The sequence below is a fragment of the Octodon degus genome, unplaced genomic scaffold (assembly GCF_000260255.1).
Source record: "Octodon degus isolate 3935 unplaced genomic scaffold, OctDeg1.0 scaffold00058, whole genome shotgun sequence".
Classification (NCBI taxonomy): domain Eukaryota; kingdom Metazoa; phylum Chordata; class Mammalia; order Rodentia; family Octodontidae; genus Octodon; species Octodon degus.
The window spans coordinates 3,895,804-3,917,692 of NW_004524634.1; the positions used below are offsets into that span (position 1 = coordinate 3,895,804).

At 36.8% G+C, this 21,889-nt stretch overlaps 1 protein-coding gene and 1 pseudogene across 2 annotated transcripts in view; one reads left to right on the forward strand and one right to left on the reverse strand.

Moving 5' to 3' along the window:
* Exoc6b (exocyst complex component 6B) overlaps nt 1-21,889 on the reverse strand; it is a 650,136-nt gene that overhangs the window by 522,323 nt on the left and 105,924 nt on the right. For both annotated transcript variants that reach the window (XM_023718391.1, XM_004634081.3), the window contains exon 6: nt 14,206-14,410. In XM_023718391.1, the coding sequence (XP_023574159.1) occupies nt 14,206-14,410 (205 nt within the window). The remainder of the gene's footprint in view (nt 1-14,205; nt 14,411-21,889) is intronic.
* LOC105742527 lies at nt 19,015-20,239 on the forward strand (annotated as a pseudogene).

Consider the following 21,889-nt stretch of genomic DNA (forward strand, 5'->3'; position numbering starts at 1 on the left):
TTCATACTCATTTTAAATATGTCATTGATCACTGGTATCCCTCTTTGGTATTATGATTAGAATTAACAGTGAGGGGGCTTAGGAGATAGCTCAGTAGCATAAGCACCTGCCTACCAACTGCAAGGTCCCGAGTTCGATCCCTGGCACCAAAAAAAAAAAAAAAAAAGAGTTCTAGGATAGATATATAGTTGCATTCTCTTTCTAATGGTGTTTGTAAATAGGATCTCAAGTCCGCATCTTGTACAGCAATTAACCACTAAGAAGAATATATGCAGTGTGTTATTTGTTGAAACTGTACTTCCGATTTGATTTGAAACTGTCTCATTGCTGTTTATCAATAAAATTTTGAAAAAAAAAAGAGTTCAAGGTTCATTTTTCTGTACTAAATACATTTTTTTACAAAATAAAAGAAGAAAATATCCAGAGTTAAAGATGGAGATTATATAAAAGAATAAAAATCACAATTGTATGTTAAAACATATAGAATAAAAATATATAGAATAAGAATAAAAATCACAATTATATGATATTTTATATCATGCTGGAGTTTTCAAAGAGGATTAGAAAGAGAAGCACCTGAACTGGTATGAGGAACAAGGCTGACCTCCATACCACTTGCAAGGCCCATGCAGAACGGGGCAGGAGTAACAACAGCTGTTACTCTATGCGATCACAGAGTCAAAGTGCTCAGTGGAATCAGGCGTTCACTGCAGCCAGAAGGTGAAAAAATCCTCAGTACTTTTTTTCATAAAAAACAACCATATACTGTCAAGGCTATGATAATGATAGTCCATAATATTATAAAGTCATCTTCACTTAGTGATAAAATTGCCTAAATATTAATGTCTCTACTAACAAAACAAGCTACAGATACGGGTCAATTACTAGAATTCAACGATGAATTCTAGTATAAAAGACTAGAAAGACCTTAACACAATACTTGAACAAAAATGCACATTTTATTTTAAGTAATCTGGGTAGATTCCTCAAATAGTTGTTCTCCTCATTGGTACACGCTTACACATATATCTATGGCAATTTAATGTGATTCTTCCTTAAATGCCACACAGATCTTTCTCATTACTTATGTTTATATTTTAATGTTAAGACTCAAAATGAAACCTCTCTACTTTTTTGGAATAAAAAATAAGCTAAGTTTTCTATTAAACAAAATATTGACTTTTATGTTGTTATATCATAATAGCAAGAAATCTGTTTGTAAACAACATTTAAACACTACCTAGATATTGAATGACCAATACATGGGACTATTGATTAAAACAACAATAACAAAAAGGAGGATGTGAGAAAATTAACATCTTATAGATTACTAAGCGAAGAGTTCTACATGGCTTGCAAGAATTTTCAGGGTTGCTCAACTGGGAGACACGGACTCAAATGGAGGTTGTACACAGCTACCTGGAGATTTGGGTCTATGGGATGAAGGATGATGTAGGCTTCCTCAAGTGGCTGTTACAGAAACAAAAACATAAAAAGAATTATCCAGATTGTCTCAGAACACATAGTGAGAGTCTATGAGCATCGGGGAGAGAAATGGAGGGGGGTGAGCCCGGTCTTGGCAGAAGCCTGAGCAGCAGTGGTCCTTCCTTCTCAGCGAGGCATGGAGCCTGGAGGAGCTGACGTTCCCTGATGTGTGCGAGGGCCTGTTTTGTGCCTGATGCCTGTTGCTGCCATCTGTGCCACTGGGGTTTGTTTCTCATGTTCCTATAATAAGGAATCTTCCTTCTCATCCCAAGTGAAGGTTGGTAACACTTAGAAATAACATTATTTTGGAGATTTATTTACTTCAGGATGAATTTTTAAAATGGCCATTATTTGGGGCTGAATAAAAAAAAAGGTACTCTGATGCACATAAGCCATAACTTTCTTAGTGAAGTACAAGCTAAAACTAATTGTGCTTTCTTTAGATGTATTGTATTGATAATTAAAAACTGTCATTCTTAGGGGGAAAAAAGAATTAACAATGAAGATAAATTAGGATATTAAAGAAATATGGGATCTAGGAGGAGCCAAAACTGATTACTCTCTAAATCTTTGAATTTAAGTCCTCTAAAAATATCATCTTGGAATTGTTTTTAGAGCAAAGAAACATAATCCAGATAACTTTTTTAAAATGTACGTTTGTGCATATATGGGGGATACATGGATATTTACATCTCAGGGCTCTCAAACTTGATTTAAATTTTATTATGAATTTAGATCTTATCTCTGTATTTGTTTACGAAGTTTCCCAATGGGGGTAGCTAACATGGAAACCTGCTCAAGAAGAAGCTGAATCCTCATATTTTAAGTAGGATTTCTAGAAATAGAAAAGGGACAGAAGAAAAGGGGAAGGAAAAAAGGAAGAAGAGTAAAAGATGGGGAAACAAAAAGAACTAACAAAAAGACACTACTATCTAGTAAGCGTAAGTTTTGATAATTCCAAGTTGTGATATGAAAATACATCCTGTATCCATCATCTTCTAGAAAGACAAACTAGCAGTGTCTGAACAGATCCAGACTATCTGATAACTGGTTGTTGTTCCTCACCCCCAGTGTGTTAAGACTGCACACTTACATATTATGTCTAAAATATCATTTAAAATAACTTTTTCAGGGCCAGTGAGATAGCTCAGTAGACTAAGAGCCTTGCTTAGGTAAGCACAGGGACCAAGGTTCGATCCCCGGCACCACATGCCGTGCTGGCCCCACCCCCGGGCACACTGAGCTGGCCACTGAGTATGGGCATGATGGCACACACCTGTAATCCCAGCGCTGGGGAGGCTGAAAATAGAAGGATCACTACAAGTCTAAGCTGTGTAGTGAGACCCTGTACGAAATACATAAAAAAATAAAATAAGCATTTTAGTATTTGTGCATATTTCAGGGGTTAAATTATATAAAACGCTAATACAAATCCATAGCATCTACTTTATGATACGATTAATTCCTTTCCTCTTCATAATGTAAGTGTAAAGTGCTCATCTCAAGGTCAAAATTAAAAATGATTTTCCACTTTAGCTCATGGCAAGAGGAAATCCCAGGAATATAAAGCAATAAAGTTCAGTTATTGTATAGATCACACAAAGAAAAACTTCAGTGTGAGTCATGTTCCTTTATTTTAAGTTTAAGGGAAAGTTTAGTTTCCCAATGAAATAATAATGAGGACACTGACTCTCCCCATGACTCTGATGCCATGCCAATGATATCAGCACTACTTCAGTCAGTGTCCCAATTCCCTTTTTCCTCCATCCTGTGCAGCAGCACAGAGACTACTCGCTCAACCCACAAAACATGCGTTCAACTATTAGTGCATGAACTTGGAGTAATGACATAGGGTAGGGCAGAGCAACACTGATTCTGCAACCAAAGACAGGTAAATATGTGTCTTAAAAATTCAAGGCTGGGGGCCTGGCCCTAGCTCAGGCCTTTAAGTGGCTGCTTCCACAAAGCTGTCAGCCTCAGGTTGCTGGAGTTCGAACCTCACACCTCTCCCGCTGGCCAAAAGTGCCCTGAAGGCATTCGAGGAACAAAAAAAAAAAAAAAATTCAAGGCTGGCTCGGAACTTATGACCTTCCTGCCTCAGCCTCTTGAGTATTCAACTCCATTCAGTTTTATTTCTTTCTTATTTTTATTGTAGTAGAATAAATGTAACATAAAAATACACTTTCACCATTTTGAGGATATAGTTCAGGGGCATAATGTACACTCATAGTGTTGTACCACCATTACAACCAGCCATCTATAGAACTTTGTCATCTTTCCCAGCTGAAGTTCTGTACCTAGTAAACACCCTGTCACCATATTTTCTTCCACAACTTCCAGAAAACATCAGTCTATCTTCTGCCTCTATGAATTTGATTATTTCTAAATCTCAAGTAATTAGAATCATATAGAATGTATCCTTTTATGTTGGGCTTATTGCACTTCATACAATGTCTCCGAGGTTCATCCATGTTGTCATATGTGTCAAATTTTCCTTCTTTTTAAATATTGAATAGTAGTCTTTTGTGTGTGTGTGTGTGTGTGTGTGTGTGTGTGTGTGTGTGGTACCAGGGATTGAACTCAGGACCTTGCACTTGCCAGGCAAGTGCTTATTCTACTGAGCTATCTCCCCAGCCCCAGTAGTCCATTTTTATATATATAGTACATTTTGTTTATCCATTTGTCAACAAATAATTGGGCTACTTCTATCTTTGTCTACTTTGGGAGCTTTTGGTTTCAGAGGTTTTGGTTTTGGGGGTTTTGTTTGGTTTTTTAGTTTGTACAGTTGGTTTGGGGTTTTTTTCAGACAGGTTCTTGCTATGTAGTTTATGCTGTCCTTGAATTCACAGCAATCCTCCTGCCTCAGCCTCCTGAGTGCTGGGATTACCAGCATACACCAGCATCCCTGGGACTACTGTGGGCTTTCTGGAGGGAAACCTTATCCACTAACTTTCCATTATGGAAAATAAGGATTTAGTTCTCTTTCATATAGTTAACATAGTACCACATATCTAGAGACAGTATCCATCTACCTATCCTTACAAAACAGAAGTATTCAATAGATTAAATAATTTTTAACATTTAAGTATTACAACTAGATAAATACAAACCACATTTGAACCACAGAAGATACTATGATCACTTTCCTATCTTACGCAACTTTTCTTCTTTGGAGTTAATAATTTTCATGTTTTTCTTTGCTTCATTTTCTATGTAGTCAATATTTTTGTGTTCCCAAACTCTTCCCCAACTCTCTGATTTTCCTTTCATTATTCATGCATACATGTAGACTGTATCATTTTCATCTCCTTAACTGTTTCTTTTAAACTATCTTAACTGTTCCAAGTTGTACTGGTTGCACTTTCTGCCCACTGCTTCCCTGTCATGCAAGTGTTTCTCTTAAGTATTATCTGAGTAAACTCCATCTTCCTCTCTCCTCAGTCATAAATCTCCTATGTTCTTTCTCCTATGTATTCACATACAAGAGAAGTCAATTATGGAGGCCTTTTAATACTGAAAGCATCTTTCTTTCACCTTCATAGTTTCTTGGTTTTAATGATACATGTAGAAATGCAGATGAGTAATCAATTTCCCTCAGTACTCTAGAGGGAACCCAGGTGTTACGGTTTGAGTCAAAAATGTCTCCCTGAACCTCAATATGGTGGTGCAGGCCTGTAATCGTAGCACTCAGGAGGCTGAGGCAGACGGATGACTGGGCGTTTAAGGTCTGGGTTCTACTGGGAGACCTGGTCTCTAAAAAACAAACATAAAAAAAAAAAAAATCCCTCAAAAGCCTCGTTTGTCCTGAGGTGGAGCTTCTGAAAGGTGTTGAAATCATCAGGCACACACTTTTCAATGGGTTAAATCTATTGATGAGTTTAGAGCTAAATCTGCTATTGAAAGTTGGAACTTGGTCAGAAGAGGTAGCTCATATAAGCATCACATGGAAGAGCATGTTCTTGTCCCCAGATCCTTCCTCTCTGTCTTCTGCCTGGCCACCAAGGGTTAGGCAGCTTTCCTCAACCAGGCCAGTCATCATTCTATTTCGGCAGTGCAGCCAGCCAACTATTAACTGAAGGCCCTAGAATCTGCAAGTCAAATTAATCTACCGGTTTTAAGTTGTCAGTATCAGGTACTTTGTCCCAGTGATAGGAAAGTTGACTAGAACACAAGGACTCTGTACATGAAGGCAAGCACTCCACCATTCAGCCACACCTCCAGCCCTCCTTCAGAACTTTCAAGACTGCTCCATCTTCATCTAGCATCCAGTAGTGCTACTGTGAAATCCCAAACTACTTTTTTTTTTTTTTTTTTTTTGTATTTTAGGGAAGGATCTACAGGGTGTTCAGGGTCTCACCACTAGATCAGACTTGCAGTGATCCGCCTGTTTACAGCCTCCCAAGCCAAACTACTTTTGATTACAAAATTTGTCATGTAAACTGTGTCCTTTCCCTGCAACCATTTAGGATTTTCTCTTTATCCTCTAGATTCTGACTTCTACAACAAATCTTGATACAAGTCCATTTTCAATCTTTTTGTTGGGGAATTGGTCTTTTAATTTGGAAATTCATGTCTTATAATTTTGGAAACTTTCCTATATCGCTTCTGTAATGAATTCTTTCCCTTTATTTTCTCTGCTTTACTTTCCTCAAATGCCTAATAAGAATTGTTGGGTGACCTGGAGTGATGCTCTAATATACCTTTACCATTTCACATGTCTCATGTTCTTGTTCTTTTGACTGTTTTCCATAGAAGATTTCAACTTCTTCTTCTAAATCCTCCATTAAGTTATTTCTGCTCATATCTTTAATCCTATAGCCTTCTTCATTTCTGTGAGTTGTTTTTTTAAACATACCATTCTACTCTTGTGTTTCAAATATTAACGATTTTTTATCTTTCTAATGTTACTTATGATAGATTGGCTTGTTTGAGGTTTTTTCTTTGTGCATAATCTCTATTTTCTCCAAAATGTGTTTTTGTAGTGTTTGCTCTGACCTTTTAACTTTCCTCAGAGAGGCTTTTCTCAAATGTCTGGTGATCCATCGGTAGTTGCTCATATTTTAAACTAGGACACTAAAAGTTGATTGAAGTTTCAATTATGGACTTCAAAGTGATAGGACTTACCCATTTTGTTGGGACTGTCCAGCAAACATATTTTAGGAATTTTCCCTTTTGGTAATCATATTATTCAGAGTACCATCCAATGTCACACTTAAAGAGTACATCATGGATATTTGAGTTCTGGGAGCCAAATCAAGAAATGGGTATGAGAAGAAGGTAATGGACCTTAGCATTTACTACACAGATCTTTCCTCTATTTTCAGTTTAGTACTTGTAATTTCAACTTTACTGCCCTCTAGTCCTCTGTTATAGTTGAGATAGGAAAGCTAGGAATCAGATTAACTGCTTTTAAAATCAACTTTCAAGCAATTGTGTTTGAAGATCAACTTTACCTCCTTTACCAGAGGAACTTGTTTGTACCAATTACTATGAAGGCAAGGTAAACCAAGGCACAATATTTTGTTCTAGTCAAAAACAACTTGTGGTAGATTAACTAATGGTCAATTTGTAACAACCAGGTGAACTAAATCAGTATGGTTCTGAGAATGGAAGGCCCACCTGAGGATTGCTGCCAACAGCATAAAATGAGAATTGGACAGGAAGACAGTATGCTGTTGGTTCTCCTGGGAAAGCTTGTCATGTGGTTTTCCTGATATGAATTCAGCTTTTATTGTCAGAGAAGCTCAGGTCCTCACTGATGCTAAGGATGGCTGTGGTTCTCTTCAAGATAAACTCTGATCCTTATTGTGCATCCTTCCTGGCTCCAGTGCAGATCCCTCAGTCTGGGGGCACAGAAGCTTCATCCCACTGGTGCACTTTCTAGCTTCCACCACTGGCCTTTGGGCCTTCCCAGTGCAGATCCTTGATATAGACTTGCATGAGACATTGTCATGGGCTGTAGGCCTCCAGCTAGACTTACGTCTTCAGCTGGACTCCTACAGGACACTGCCATGGGATCCAGGCCCTCAGGCATATTCTTTGGCTCTCTAGTGTTTGGACAGATCTCTTGCACTCTCCTGCATTTGACTTTTTGGATGAATAACATAAAATAATCCTATAAACTATGTGTCCTGTACTAAATGTACTTCCCTGGCAAACCCTGACTACAACAGAAGTGAAGGGTTGAAAAAAAATCACAGTAACAACTAAAGTTGCCCAAGAGTCAATTTCTTTAAAAATCGGTTACTAAACTGAGCATTGTGATATATGCCTGCAATCCTAGCACTCAGAAGGCTGAGACAAGAGGACTGCAAGTAGGAGCCACACTGGGCTCAAAAAACTTTACAAAGTTATTAAAGGAATAATGCCTAAGAGCCTTCAATTTCTGTACAGATCATCAGTTCCTTTCCTTAACATTAGTCATGCAACCCATATAATTTTGCAAAGACAACTTAGAATCTTAAAAACTGAATAAATCCTTCCCTTTGTTAAAGGGCATCACACAGAAATCAACCTAGCCACAAATATTTACATTGCAAATATTTAGTACCACAAAGACTAAAGGGGAACTAATCCAAATAAGAAATACAAAACTTGTCTTCCACAGGAATCATTTCTTAACAAGTGAATTTCAAAAATCAACTGACAATTAACAAAGAACGCTGGGCATTTTTTAAAGTCTCTTCAATTTGAAATCTTAATTCCAAAAGAAGATATGTGAAGTATTTTAGAGGCATAATGGAAAAAGATCAACACAGAAAAAGGACGAGGATAAAATGGAGGAGTTTCTACCTGCTTTAAACTTGGCTGTATTTTCCATAGTGGAATTCACATGTGGCTCCACTGAATGCTCTCAATACAACACCAAGTTAAAAACAAAAAAATGCAAAATACAAACATGCTGCCTAACTTGAAATGCAATATAAAATGATAGGCAGTAAAATGAACAATTTTCTACTTGTTTGCATAGTCTGCTAAATGAATGGACCTCTATCCAGGTTTTCACACTTGCACATTTTCTGATTTTTCTGTAGCTTCTAAGATACTGGGAAGATCCATCCATCTAGACTTCATTTTTAAAACAGTCCATGCCATTGTTTCTTCAATCCAAAATAGAAATGTGTAATTTAGTAAAAAGTAATTCTATTTGAAGCCAAAATAATAGAGTGTATTCATTTTTCTTTTACTATGTAACTAACTACAACAAACTTAGCAGCTGAAAACCACACACAATTATTATGTCAGAGATTCCACAGGTCAGGAGTTCAGTCTGTCCTCTGGCTCAGAATTTCCCCAGGCTGGAATCATGATAGCAGTCAGGCCTTCAAACTCCACTGCAGCTCAGGATTCTCTTCTCAGCTCATTCAGGTTGTTGCAGAATTGAGTCACCTGTGATTTATAAGACTGGGGTCCCCATTTTCTAGCTGCTGTCAACAGGGATCACTCTCAGCAACTCAAGGCTGTCTGGTTTCCTGCCAAGTGACCCTCTCTACCATTGTTCAAGACCAACAATACACCATCCACTGCAGCTTTGAATCTCTATCTCTAATCTCCTGTCCCACTTTAGAAGAAGCACACCATGTCATGCCTACCCACTCAGAAGGAAGACACTTTACAGGATTTATACACCAGGAGGCAGGAATCTTAGGGCCATCGTAGAATTCTGCCAACCCCATGCAATCAAAGCATAAAGCTTTCTAGTGATCAAGTTCTATCTAAAGTCAATAAAAATAAAATCCAGATGGATGGATATATCTGACATCATCCTCAAATAGTATACTGAAATTAGACAAGAAACAGCTTCAGATTATAATCTTGATTAAATACTTGGAACTGGGCATAGTAACATACCAGAAATCCTAGCACCCTGAGAGGCTGAGACAGTAGGATCACAATTTGAAACCCAAACCTAGCAAGATAACAACACCATCTGAAAATAAAAAATAAGAAAAGAGCTAGGGATATAGCTCCATGCACAGCCATCTGCCTGCCAAGCACAAGGCGTGGTTCAATTTCAGGTGTCAGAAAAGAAAAAGGGCAGAGGGCACGCCTAGAGAGATGGCTAATTATGAAGACCCCAGATTTAGTCCCTAGTACTCTTTTTTAAAAAAAAGCCTAGAGCCCAACATGTTCACTAGAACATACTGGTGATTTGGTATGGCTGGGACATCCCAAACGAAGCCAGCTGATCAACCCAGCCCTAACAGATCATTGTACTAAGGACAAAGTCTACCCAAGCTATAGCAACTCAGAAGACAAAAGAAGGAAAGGAGGAACATGCACCAAGAAAAAGTGGTCATCTACATAGTTTCTAGAAAACTCCAAGCCAACAGTAGATATTAAGACCTTGAAATCTGTATTCTCAATGATTCTACATAGAAATATTTTAAATGAAAGTTACTATAAGAAAAAAATTGTAAAGTCAAAATCATGCTTTCTAAATTAGAAATAAAATTATCAATAATGCTAAAAACTGAATCTGTAAATTCTTGGGGAAGATGACAATTATGAAGAAAAAGGCAAGAGACATGAGAAATATTTACTGTTCTATATCCTATTGTAGTAGGTTCTGGAAGCAACTAGCTAGCTGTCCACCAAACCTCTTTTCTCTTTCTTCTGTACACACAGCTTCACTGTATTTCCAAACCTCTCTTGGAATGCTTGCGCTCTGGCCAATGTACTGTTGGGAGAAGTAACATGCGTCCCTTACAAGCTTGGTTCAGAAAAACTCATGACTCGTTCACCTTCTTTTTCTTTTGCTTGTACTAATGAAAACTATAGGCTGAGCAGCAGTCCATAAGTGAGAAGAATTTGGATCCCTTGACCACCTCTTGAAGAAAAGATAACACACCAGAAATATCTATTTTGCCCTTTATATAAGCAAAAAATAAAACTTCTATTATGAAATTTTGGAGTTTATTATACCAGACAACATTATTTCATAAATTCAGAAACTTGTGTTGGAAGTATGGTGCTACCAAAACAATAACAACAACTAAAACTAAAATACTATTAGGTTAGTGGTCAGGCAATGGGCAGCAAGAATACATATTTAACAAGCTAAAAGGCTGGAGAATGCTACTATAGAGAAAGAAACAATTGGTAAAACTATAACTAATGGTAAATGAAGTCATACTAAATGCCTACTGGACTTGCAGCACATAACACTATAAGTGAATATATAGTCAAAGTTACATATATATGAACATCTCCCATCTGCTTTTTGCAAAGTATTACATAAAAGAGATGTACTCAAAAAGAATTTGCAGACTGAAATTGCAGGAAATAGAAGTCTAGAAACTTTAGACTCAGAGGGTTAGAAAGCTGAATTTATAGAAAGCCCAAACAGTAAAAGAATAATAAAGGGTTGAACAATAAATTCCAAAGAAACCTGTGCTAAACAAAGTGACTCAATCCTGAAGTGGAGATCAGATTCCAAAATGAACTTCTCACTGACTGTTTCAAACAGCCTCAAAGTAAACCACTAAACTAAGAAAGGGAAGGGTCTGAGGCAAGGGCTATGCTCCCCTAGTTTTACTGCTTCCCTAAACATTGCATGAAAAAATTCCATGATCATCCTTAAAATTTCACTTAGGAAAGTACACAAGACCCACTAGAAGGAAATAGACTGGGACTATAATGGGAGAACAACAATGGCAAAAAACACAAATCTGGGCTAAATAAACTTTCAGCTGTTCAGAGCTTTTCAACTGTGCAGAGCTTCAGACCCCAAAACGTGCAGGAGGAGAAAACAGGCAGTGAAAGCTATAAACAGATATAGAAGTCAATGTAAATGCAGATGTAGCTATACATAAACACACAAAGAGAAAAGTATGTGTCTTCTAATGAATGTCTATTGCTCAACATCCTCTTCAGAAAAGTACTGGATAAAAATAAGAAAAAAAAAAAAAAAAAGGTATATCTAAAAACCCAGGAGAACAATAGACAAAGAGACATAGGAGTTCTTTCTACAATCAAAGACTAAGCAAAGAAATTTCCCTTTTACTCAGGCTTAGATACTTCCCAATGCTGCCCAAGAAGACTGCCCAACAATTGCTGTGGATGAGAGAATACTATTGTCTCCTATTCTTTCTCTATTTCTAAATATAATTATTTCATTTCATTTTCTAAATGGCAGTTACTCCATCCTACCTTCCTTTGTGTTGGGGTTAAGCACATATAACTAAAACTTTTAGCTATCTGGTTACCAGCCTATGAAGATCCATGTCTGAATCTGATAGAGAAAGCTGAGCATCCTGGAGACACCCACCAGAGTAGATGGGCCACTGGGCTCTCTCCCTTATGGAAGGGGTAACTGTAACCAATGCCCGGGAGGACAGCAAATAAATAGTTAATGACCAAAGGGTCCAAGAGACTAGCTACTGGTCATTAAATTTGTGTCATCCTCACTTTAAAGACAGCATTTATATATCCCAGCCTTCCTTGTAGATGGGTATGGAAATAGTAACTGAGTTTTGATGAATGGCATAGGGTTCATCCCAACTGCCCCTTAAAAACCCTTCTATATACAATATTTATTAGTCTCTCCCCTTCTGCTCCAATCTTCAAATTCATACTAAAGATAGCAGAGTCTCTCAAGGGAGAGATTCGAAACCCTTGAAATCATCATTGTGGGTTTAAAAGAAAAAATTCACAAATGAGAAATGTCACTTGAGAAATTCATATATAATGAGAAATAGTATAGTGAGAAATAAACTGCTTTCTAACTCTCTTTTCTAATATCAATTAATTCAAACAAATATTTATTAAACTTCTACTAGATACAAAGTATATATTAATTTCTCATATAATTCTTATATTCTAGATACCACAGAAAAGTTTAAATAATTTTAAATAAGATAGGCTTATTCAAGGATTGTTGACATATATGCATAGGATAATACATTCAATAAGGACAATTCTTGAGATGAAAAATTTTATAGGAGAATGAAGACTTAGCAGTTAGAACTCCCAAATTCACTAAAGATTCCTTTATATTATAAAAGTAAATCAAACAGCTAATAACTTAGACTGAGTACAACAGGAGATAAATTCATTTCAACCTGACCTGAATTCTACAGATCTGACCTCTGAAAGTTGTTTGAACTTGAGCAAGTCTCTTCTCTTCCTGAGGCATTCATTTCTTCAAATAATTAAAAATGAAACCAGTTAACCTTAATGAGGTAATAACATTATTAACAAATTTCTCTTTGATCAAAAGTGAAGTAAAATATATTTCTCAGGCAAAGGCCTACATGACAACCCTAAAAAGGGTAGCAACCACAGAGACTTTTTACTAGGCTTTCCTATTTTAAAATTTACCAGAAATTAGTCAAATATGTATTCATTATTATAACTGTCCTACTAGCCTGTTTTGAAACTGTCTCATTGCTACTTCTTTCTCAATAAAATTAATATAAAAGAAATTAGTCAAATATAATAAAGACTTGTCTTACTTGATACCTTTATTCTTAAACCAAACTATGCAAAGGTATATTTTCAATGATTAATTTTGTTTCACTCCCACTATTAAAAAAAAATGACACAATTATTTCTCCCAGATTTATTATCAAAATAGTTTTTAACTTTGTACTTTGTAAAGTACAGCAAGATTTAAAGGAGCATATGTGTGGAATATCTCCATTACGTTAAGAAAAGCGTAAGTGGGAAGCCTCTTTTGCAGGATCAGACATCCAAACTAAGGTCATGAAAGCTAGCTGAAACCTCAGATATGGTTCCAAATAAAATCTATTCCCTCATTCTCCACAGAATGATAAGAACTCCAAATAACCTATTCAAGAAATTGGTGTTTATGAAACCAAAGAACACTTTACATAAACAACTAAGTCTTCTATTTATTGTAAGCTACATCATCAGGTATACTGAGAGATTTAACATAATCAATGTGACTTAAACTTCAAAAGAGCAAGAACTACTGCAAATCATTAATGTTCTTTTATTCATAATGACAAAAAAAGCCTTTTTGTGATTATAAATCACAGCATTTCCCAATAGGATTTTTTTCATTGATTTCTGTTAATATGAGAAATAATCCATGTATAATATTACATCTTGCTTATATAGCAAATAATCAGTCAAAGGTATGTAAGTTGAGTCACTAACTAGGAAAACTTTAAATTGCTTTAGGCTTCAAATCATATCAAAATGAAGGGAAGTATTTATTTTCTTTAAAAAAAAGCAATAAAGGGGCCAGTGAGATGGCTCAGTAGGATAAGCGCTTGACTGGCAAACGCAAGGATCTGAGTTCAATCCCCGGTTCCGCCAAAAAAAAAAAAAAAAAAAAATAGATAGCAGCTAGCATGGTGGTACACACTTATAATCCCAGCTGCTCAGGAGCATTAGTCAGAAGAATTGCAAGTTCAAGGCCAGTCTGGGCAACCTAGAGAAACCCTGACCCCAAATAAAAACAAAATAAAAAAAAAAAAGCAATAAAGTTAATTTCAAATCCTCAATATAACCCATCATAACTGATTAACATAGTAAACATCCAATTTATTGGAAATCCACAGAGCAAAGTAATACTAGCCAATAGTTCATTGCTCTATTTAAAATAATAAAAACATTTTTAATCATATGCTCCTAAGATAAAGGAATTTCTTAAAATGGTAAGAAACAATCAAGACACTTGGCAAAAGAAATCCATGTTCAACTGAGTATGTACAAAGATAACGTCCAACCTATCACAAACCCAAGACCTACTTGCTTCATGGCTGTCTCTCCGATTTTGTCTGAATGTTTGCGGATGCTCTCCAGGAAATCTTTGAGATCAGACATAGAAACATCTTTTATTTCTTCTCGAAGCTTGGGGATGTTGTCCACCATCACCTTGCAGAATCGATAATGGCTTACTTGAGGCAGATAGGTATGCTCTAGGTGTTCCAGAGTTTTCAGTGCAGGATAATGCCTACAAAAGGAATTGATTACCTTTAGCTAAACTCAATCTCCCTTAGGGTCACAGATCTATTCCTCAGGAAACACTTTTCTAGCCTAAATTAGTTTTCACTGTGCATTATGATAAATTCAGTATTGAGTTTTAAAGAAACCATCAATGAACTAAGTCTCAAATCATTTCTCAGTTTTATTAGTACATATTTGCATTGAATAATGATTATATTACTTATAGGGAAAGGATACAAGAAACATATCTCCATTCTTCTTTCATTCCCACTTGTTCTCTCCCTACCTCCTCCTTCCATCTCTTCCCCTCTTCCCCTCCCCATTTGAAAAAGATTGAATGATTACAAATCAATATATGCTTTAAAATACTCATGACATAATTTTAAAAGATTTTATCAAAAAATATTTTTAAAAAGATTTTATCAAGTAATATATAAAATTTAAAATAAATGTCAGCTAAGGAATAAAAGAAATTTTTAAGAAATCATCTCAAATGCAAAAAAAAAAAGAAAAAAGAAAAAAAAATCCAGCCTCTAAAATGAAATACCCTGTGCTGGTATAGACTTCCAACTAAAGCAGAAGGAAGAGCCTGTCACACCTTCTGCCCAGTGATTCATTCAAATTCATAACAAAACCATCCAAGAAAGCCATTTCAGGGATCTAGAAACTGACCAAAGAAGAACAACATATCAAAAGATGTTTATTCATGAAAACTGCTCAATGGTGGGACTCTATAGTTTTCTTGCCTGGGCCTACTTCCAGTAACACCCACCCACCTCCCCACACACACCAAATCCCTTGCTCCTGGTCATTTTTCATTGCTAGCCATTAAAGCCAATAACTTCACTGACATTAGAGGAAAAGAAAATTAGGAGAAGATGGTGAAACATCCATAATGAATGGCATTATTAGTGAAACTGGAAAAAGTAAAACAATTAAAATGTAAACAGCACTATGGATTGTGTCTAGTTGTTCCCCCAAGCCTCATGTACTCATGGGGCAGACTTCTAGAGTTTGTGATTAACTCATGATTCACTGGGATTATGAGTACGAGTGCTGCTGGGATTATGGGTGTAAGTGCTGTTGGGATTATGGGTGTGAGTACTACACCCAACCTGGGGCAGAGAGCCTGAACATAACTTAAGGGAGACAGAGTTGCTCTCTGTAGCCATTGTTGCCACTATTCTTCCTATTTTGCTTTTGCTCTTATGCTGTTTAAACATGCACACTAATGTATATAACAGCACCATTTATAACAGAAAAATCTGGGAAGGAGCCTACACGTCCATTAACAAAAAAATGAGTAAAGAAAATATGATATTGATACACAATGGAAAACTACTTTGGCATGAAGAAAAAGAGTCATTTATAGAAAAATGGATGCAACTTGAGACCATAATATATTATATGAAATAAATTAGACACACAAACTTTAATATTATACATTTTCCCTTTTGTGAAAAACTTTACATATAAATAATTTAAAAATCAAAATAAGAGACATTAGGAAATAGGGGACAGATTTTTTGCAAACAAGAAGGAAATCTAGTGATGGAGGAATCAGGAAAGAAGGTGAAAAGGAATAAAAAGAATTAAGATATGAAGATGTTATATAAATGTATTAACTACCCACAAGGAATGTAATCATCATGGACTTCAAACATATACTAATTTAAAAGAAAAAGTGGTGCCTACATTTGCTAAATGTCTTTAAAAAAAAAAAAAGAAAGAAAATATATATATATATATTTTTTTTTTAATTTTTATTTATTTATTTTGTGTGTGTGGCCAGCTCAGCCCACCTGGGGGCAGGACTGGCTGGCATGTGGTGCTGAGGGATTGAACTGCGATCCCTGTGCTTGGCTTGGCTTAGCTTGTTCTAAGTAGGTGCTTTAGATCACTGAGCCATCTCACCAGCCCAAGAAAATATATTTTTAAGAAAGTCATTCAGCATATGTTATCTGGAACTTTCAAGATACAAAGAGGAACAGAAGAGGTAGAAATAGGACAAATGTGTAGGGGGGTAGGCAAACAAAAACGAATTTTATCACTCAATTGCCTAAGACTTCTTAAAACATGTGGATGTCTAGTTTGGCCTTAACGAATAATTTTCACAGCAGATACATTAGCTCTTCTTGCGCCAATGCACTTGGAATCACAAACACTACAGTCTTAGAACTAGTTTGTTTTATTTCTTTTTATGGCTTCTCTCATGTGTTCCAAGAATCAAAATCTTAGTCCAAATAAATTAAGAAAGGTTTACTCCTCCTAAATTTAGAAATAAAAGTACAAATATAGTTAAATTTGAAATAGTTTTTATTTAAGTTTTACAGGCTCAAAAACAGTACAATTCACATAGTTCAGTGTAAACAGAATGGTGTTTATACTACAATTAGGTATGAAGAGTTATGTGTAATAAAATGCAACTCCTTTAGACAGAAACTTTAGAATGAAGAGAAAGCCAGAAATTAAGCCAAAAAGATAAACATACTTTGGGGTTTAGTTATATTTTGGAACATTGTTTACAGAATGAGAAAAATCTAACAATGTTGCCTGCAGACACAAGGCACATTCACTGATGAGACACATGGCTCATGCTGAAAACATCTGGTCTGTCAAATAGCTCCACATTTTTCAAGGCTAATTAGTACAAAACTCAGTGATTCCTGGCAATAAAGAATGTTACCTTTTTCCCCCATTATCCCTTCACTAGCATAATCATGTTACAACCATAATAAATTAAAAAGATTATTCAAATGTGTAGTGTATTTCCACATCAATGACAGATAAATAACTGATAGGAAATTGAACATTTATATGAGTATTTAAAAATTCTATTTCCAGTGGCCATAGAATTCCCAACAAGATTTTGACATTGCTTTTGAAAATCTCTAAGCCTTCTTAAAACTGAATCAAAAGCCAAATGCCTAAGTTTTATTTGCATATGTTCACTCTTGCCTCCCTCTTGCAGCTCCCCTAACAGAAACAAAAGGTGAAACACAATACAGGATACAAAGTAAAGAATAAAGGAAGAAGGCAGAAGAGCTGGATCATGTCTAAATGGAATAACTAAGAGCCAAATAACTGAGACATTGTTGAATGTTATCATGAGAAGAAGAATGTTGATTCCAAGCAAAAAAAAAATTTCAGTACTTACTTTCATGGCATGGAACTCTTTCAAAATGATGGCTTTTAAAATTATAGTAAGTGATTCTTGAAAGTGATTCACTACCATCTATAAGAATGTTTTTTAATTCAAGGTAAGATAAAATACAAAGTAAATTTTATTACCACAAAAAATAATAGATCCTTCATAATCAAAGAGCATCAGTAACAACTACTCAACCCCTTCCTAAATAGCTGGTTAGGAAGTTTTTCTTTGGGAGTATAAAAGCCAATAGTACAGTATTTGTAGGAGAGAGAGAGAGAGAGAGAGAGAGAGAGAGAGAGAGAGAGAGAGAGAGGCAGAGAGACAGAGAAAGAGACAGAGAGAGAACAAGTGAGCGAGAGAAAGTGAACAAGCAAGCACAAGCGCATGCACAAGCAAGCTTCCAGCTTTGAAGGCATAATAAAAAACAGACATAACCTCCCACTTTACAAACAAGTACAGCACAGACTAAAATACATTTAAAAACTGTTCTCAGTCAGGCAGGCACTTATTCTACTGAGCCATCTCCCTGGCCCCAAAAAACTGTTTTCAGTCATTAGACATCAGGCAACACAGAACTGTGATCTCTCAAAGAAGAGAAACAAACAAGGCAAATTTAATAATCGCTTCAGTTATCTCCCTGAAGGTGATTTCTAGATGATGAACACAGAGAAAACCCAGACAAGGCCTAGCACATTCACTGACTGAGAAGAGTACAAATGATATTTCAGGAAGGCTGAGGTAGCCTGAAGGGGACAATACCAATCCTGGGGGGGGGGGGGGGGAATTACAGAATTCTACAAAAGGTTTCCTTTGAGTCTTTGTTCAGTACTGTCCAAGCTTGGAGACAATGGAATTCTACAAATAGGCAAAAAGGAACAGACGGGGGGGGGGACGGAGGGAGGGACTAAAAGGTAAATATAAGATGAATATTCCAAGGAGCTCAAACAAAGCAGAGAAATGTCCTAATTCTCAACAGCTGAAGTGAAGAGTTCATGTGGCCTGCTGACTTATTAAAAGTATAGAGTAGAGGCATCAAGTCTTATTTAGGAAAGCTGACTGCTCCTAGGACGAAAGTAGGTCTAGGGGAGCTTTCAGATGGGGATGTGAAGGGATCAAGCAACCTGCAACTTGAATTATTTGCCAAAATAAAGTCCAAGATCTCTAAGAAAGATACAGCAAGCACACACACACACACACACACACACACACACACACACACACACACACAGAGGTCCAGAAGCTCATCAACATAAAAGAATCTCTAGTATTTACTCAAAAATTAATAAACATAAGAATTTTAAAACCAATCTATAACCAGAAAAAACAAAGTTAATCTGCAGAAGCAGACAAAAAAGGCAGTTCTGCGTGCATCCAGAGCTCTATAGATGCACTGACAGCCTCTGAGTCCCCGGCTTCTTGGCTCCCCCCTATTACCAAAATAACACTTTCTAACAAGCTGACTGGACAAGCTGGAAGTGAAGGGGAAGCAAGTCATAATGAGAGTGGATTTCAATGTTCCTATGAAGAATAACTAGATGACCAAGAATCAAAGAATCAAGGCTGCTGTCCCAAGCATCAAATTCTGCCTGGACAATGAAGCCAAATCAGTTGTCCTTACGAGCCACCTGGGCTGGCCAGATGGTGTCCCAATGCCTAACAAGTACTCCTTACAGCCAGTTGCTGTAGAACTCAAATCTCTTGCTGGGCAAGGATGATCTATTCTTAAAGGACTGTGTGGGCCCAGAAGTAGAGAAAGCCTGTGCTAACCCATCGGTTGGGTCTGTTATCCTGCTGGAGAACCTCTGCTTTCATGTGGAGGAGGATGGGAAGGGAAAAGATGCTTCTGGGAACAAGGTTAAAGCTGAGCCGGCCGTAATAGATGCTTTCTGAGCTTCACTTTCCAAGATAGGGGATGTCAATGTCACTGATGCTTTCAGCACTGTACACAGAGCCCACAGCTCTGTGGTGGGAATCAATCTGCCACAGAAGGCCAGTGGATTTTTGATGTAGAAGGAGCTGAACTATTTTGCTCAGGCCTTGGAGAACCCAGAGAGACCCTTCCTGGCCATCTGGGTGGAGCTAAAGTTGAAGATAAGATCCAGTTGATCAATAATATGCTGGACAAAGTCAACAATGGGATTATTGGTGGTGGAATGGCTTTTACCTTCCTTAAAATGCTCAACTACATGGAGACTGGTGCTTCTCTGATAAAGAGGGATCCAAGACTATTAAAGACCTGATGGCCAAAGCTGAGAAGAATTGTGTGAAGATTACTTTGCCCATTGACTTTGTCACTACCAACAAGTTTGATGAGAATGCCAGGACTGGCCAAGCCACTGTGGCCTCTGGCATACTTGCTGGATTGATGGGCTTGGACTGTGGTCCTGAGAGCAGCAAGAAGCATGCTGAGGCTGTTGGTTGTGCCAAGCAGATTGTGTGGAATGGACCTGGGGGGTATGTGAATGTGAAGCTTTTGCCAAGGGAACCAAAGCCCTCATGGATGAGGTGGTGAAAGCCACTTCCAGGGCCTGCATCACCATCATAGGTGGTGGAGACACTGCTGCTTGCTGTGCCAAATGGAACACAGAGGTTAAAGTCAGTCATGTGAACACAGGAGGTGGTGCCAGTTTAGAGCTCCTAGAAGGTAAAGTCCTTCCTGGAGTGGATGCTCTCAGCAGTATTTAGTGCTTTCCTGCCTTGTGGTTCCTGTACGCAGCCCCTAAGACAAAATTGTATTTTCTGCATCTCCACTTGGCATTAGCTAAAAATTTCCTCCATACTGAGATTCAGCTAATGGCCAAGGATTGCAGCATCAAGAAGCCTTAAATAATTATACATCTCAGCTGATGTTTACTGCACCCTGGACTTGATTACATTCTTCAAGATGCCATTTAAGTTTCTTAGTGACTAAATCATTGTGTATTCTAGAATGTATCTATATTTGCCTGTTAAAAGAAAGTGAGTTATATTTCAAGTAGCTTATTCTACACTTGATCTTAGCCAAAAGGCCAAGAAGTGATCAAGTAGCTTACTACTTTGGCTACTTGATTGGCTTTGTCACTGTTTATTACTCAGCATGGACACAAAATCAAACTCCAGTTGTAGGGAGGAAGAAGTTATTGATGATCTATTCAACAAAAAATAAAAGTGTTTACCCAAAACAAAAAGTCAAAAGTGGCAGAACAATGTTTATCAGAATAGCTATTAGAATTACGTATGTATAGATGGATAGATATAAAACATGAAAAGCTAATTTTAATAGAACTTTTAAACATGAAAATTTTATCATCTAAAAATGGAAATTTACCTGGATAGCATGGAAAAATTAGGGCAGAAAAACAGAGAGATCAGTGTACTTGAATACAGCAATAAATAAAATAAATTAAGACAGGCTACGAGAGCCTTTTAAGGTCAGTGAGGATATATGAGAATCTGTACTGTAACATCCTGTAACTCAATGATGTCCCAAATTTTCTGATCAAGGAGATTGTGGAGCCACAGAAGAAAGGGATCAATGATGTAGAGTGTGCCTAAGGAGAGTCACATGGAGAGAAAACATTCTCTCAGGCTAAACTGGTCAAGCAATGGTCATGACTCATCCACATGGCTGACACTAACAAAGGATCTACAAACTGTGGTGCAGGGTTTCAGGGTAAATCCTGAGGGGATTTGACTGGTCTTGTCAGATATAAAAGTTACATTTCTTTTTCTTTTCTTTTTCTTTTTCTTTTTCTTTTTCTTTTTTTGTGGTACTGGGGATTGAAATCAAGATCTTCTGCTTGCCAGGAAAGCGCTTATTCTACTGAGCCATCTTGCCAGTCCCTAAAAGTTACATTTCTTGTTATATAGGTCTTGCTTTATCTTTGTCTTAACCATGCAGCAGAAAAGTATAAAAATGAGGCATAAAAAGTAAAGCCATATTAATATGCTGAGCTGTAAAAGGCTCAAGTCAACAACTTCTGACATTGCCAGTCCTACGGACAACCCATTACTATTATGGACTACTGGACTATATTAGATTATTCTGATGAATTCATGTACCCACAATATTTAAATAGCAATGGAATACCCATCTCTGACAAAACTAAACAAAAAATGGGAATATAAATGAAGGATCATTTTGTATCTGTATATACAAAATAGGATAGATATACAGCTACTTTCTCTTAATTCAATGAGAAGAAAGATTTATACTAACAGTGTTTGGACAAGATATCATCTTGTACTATGAATAAACACTATGAAGGCAACAATATGCAATATGCTAATTATTGAAACTGTCCTACTAATCCATTTTGAAAATGTCTCATTGCTATTTGTTTCTCAATAATATAT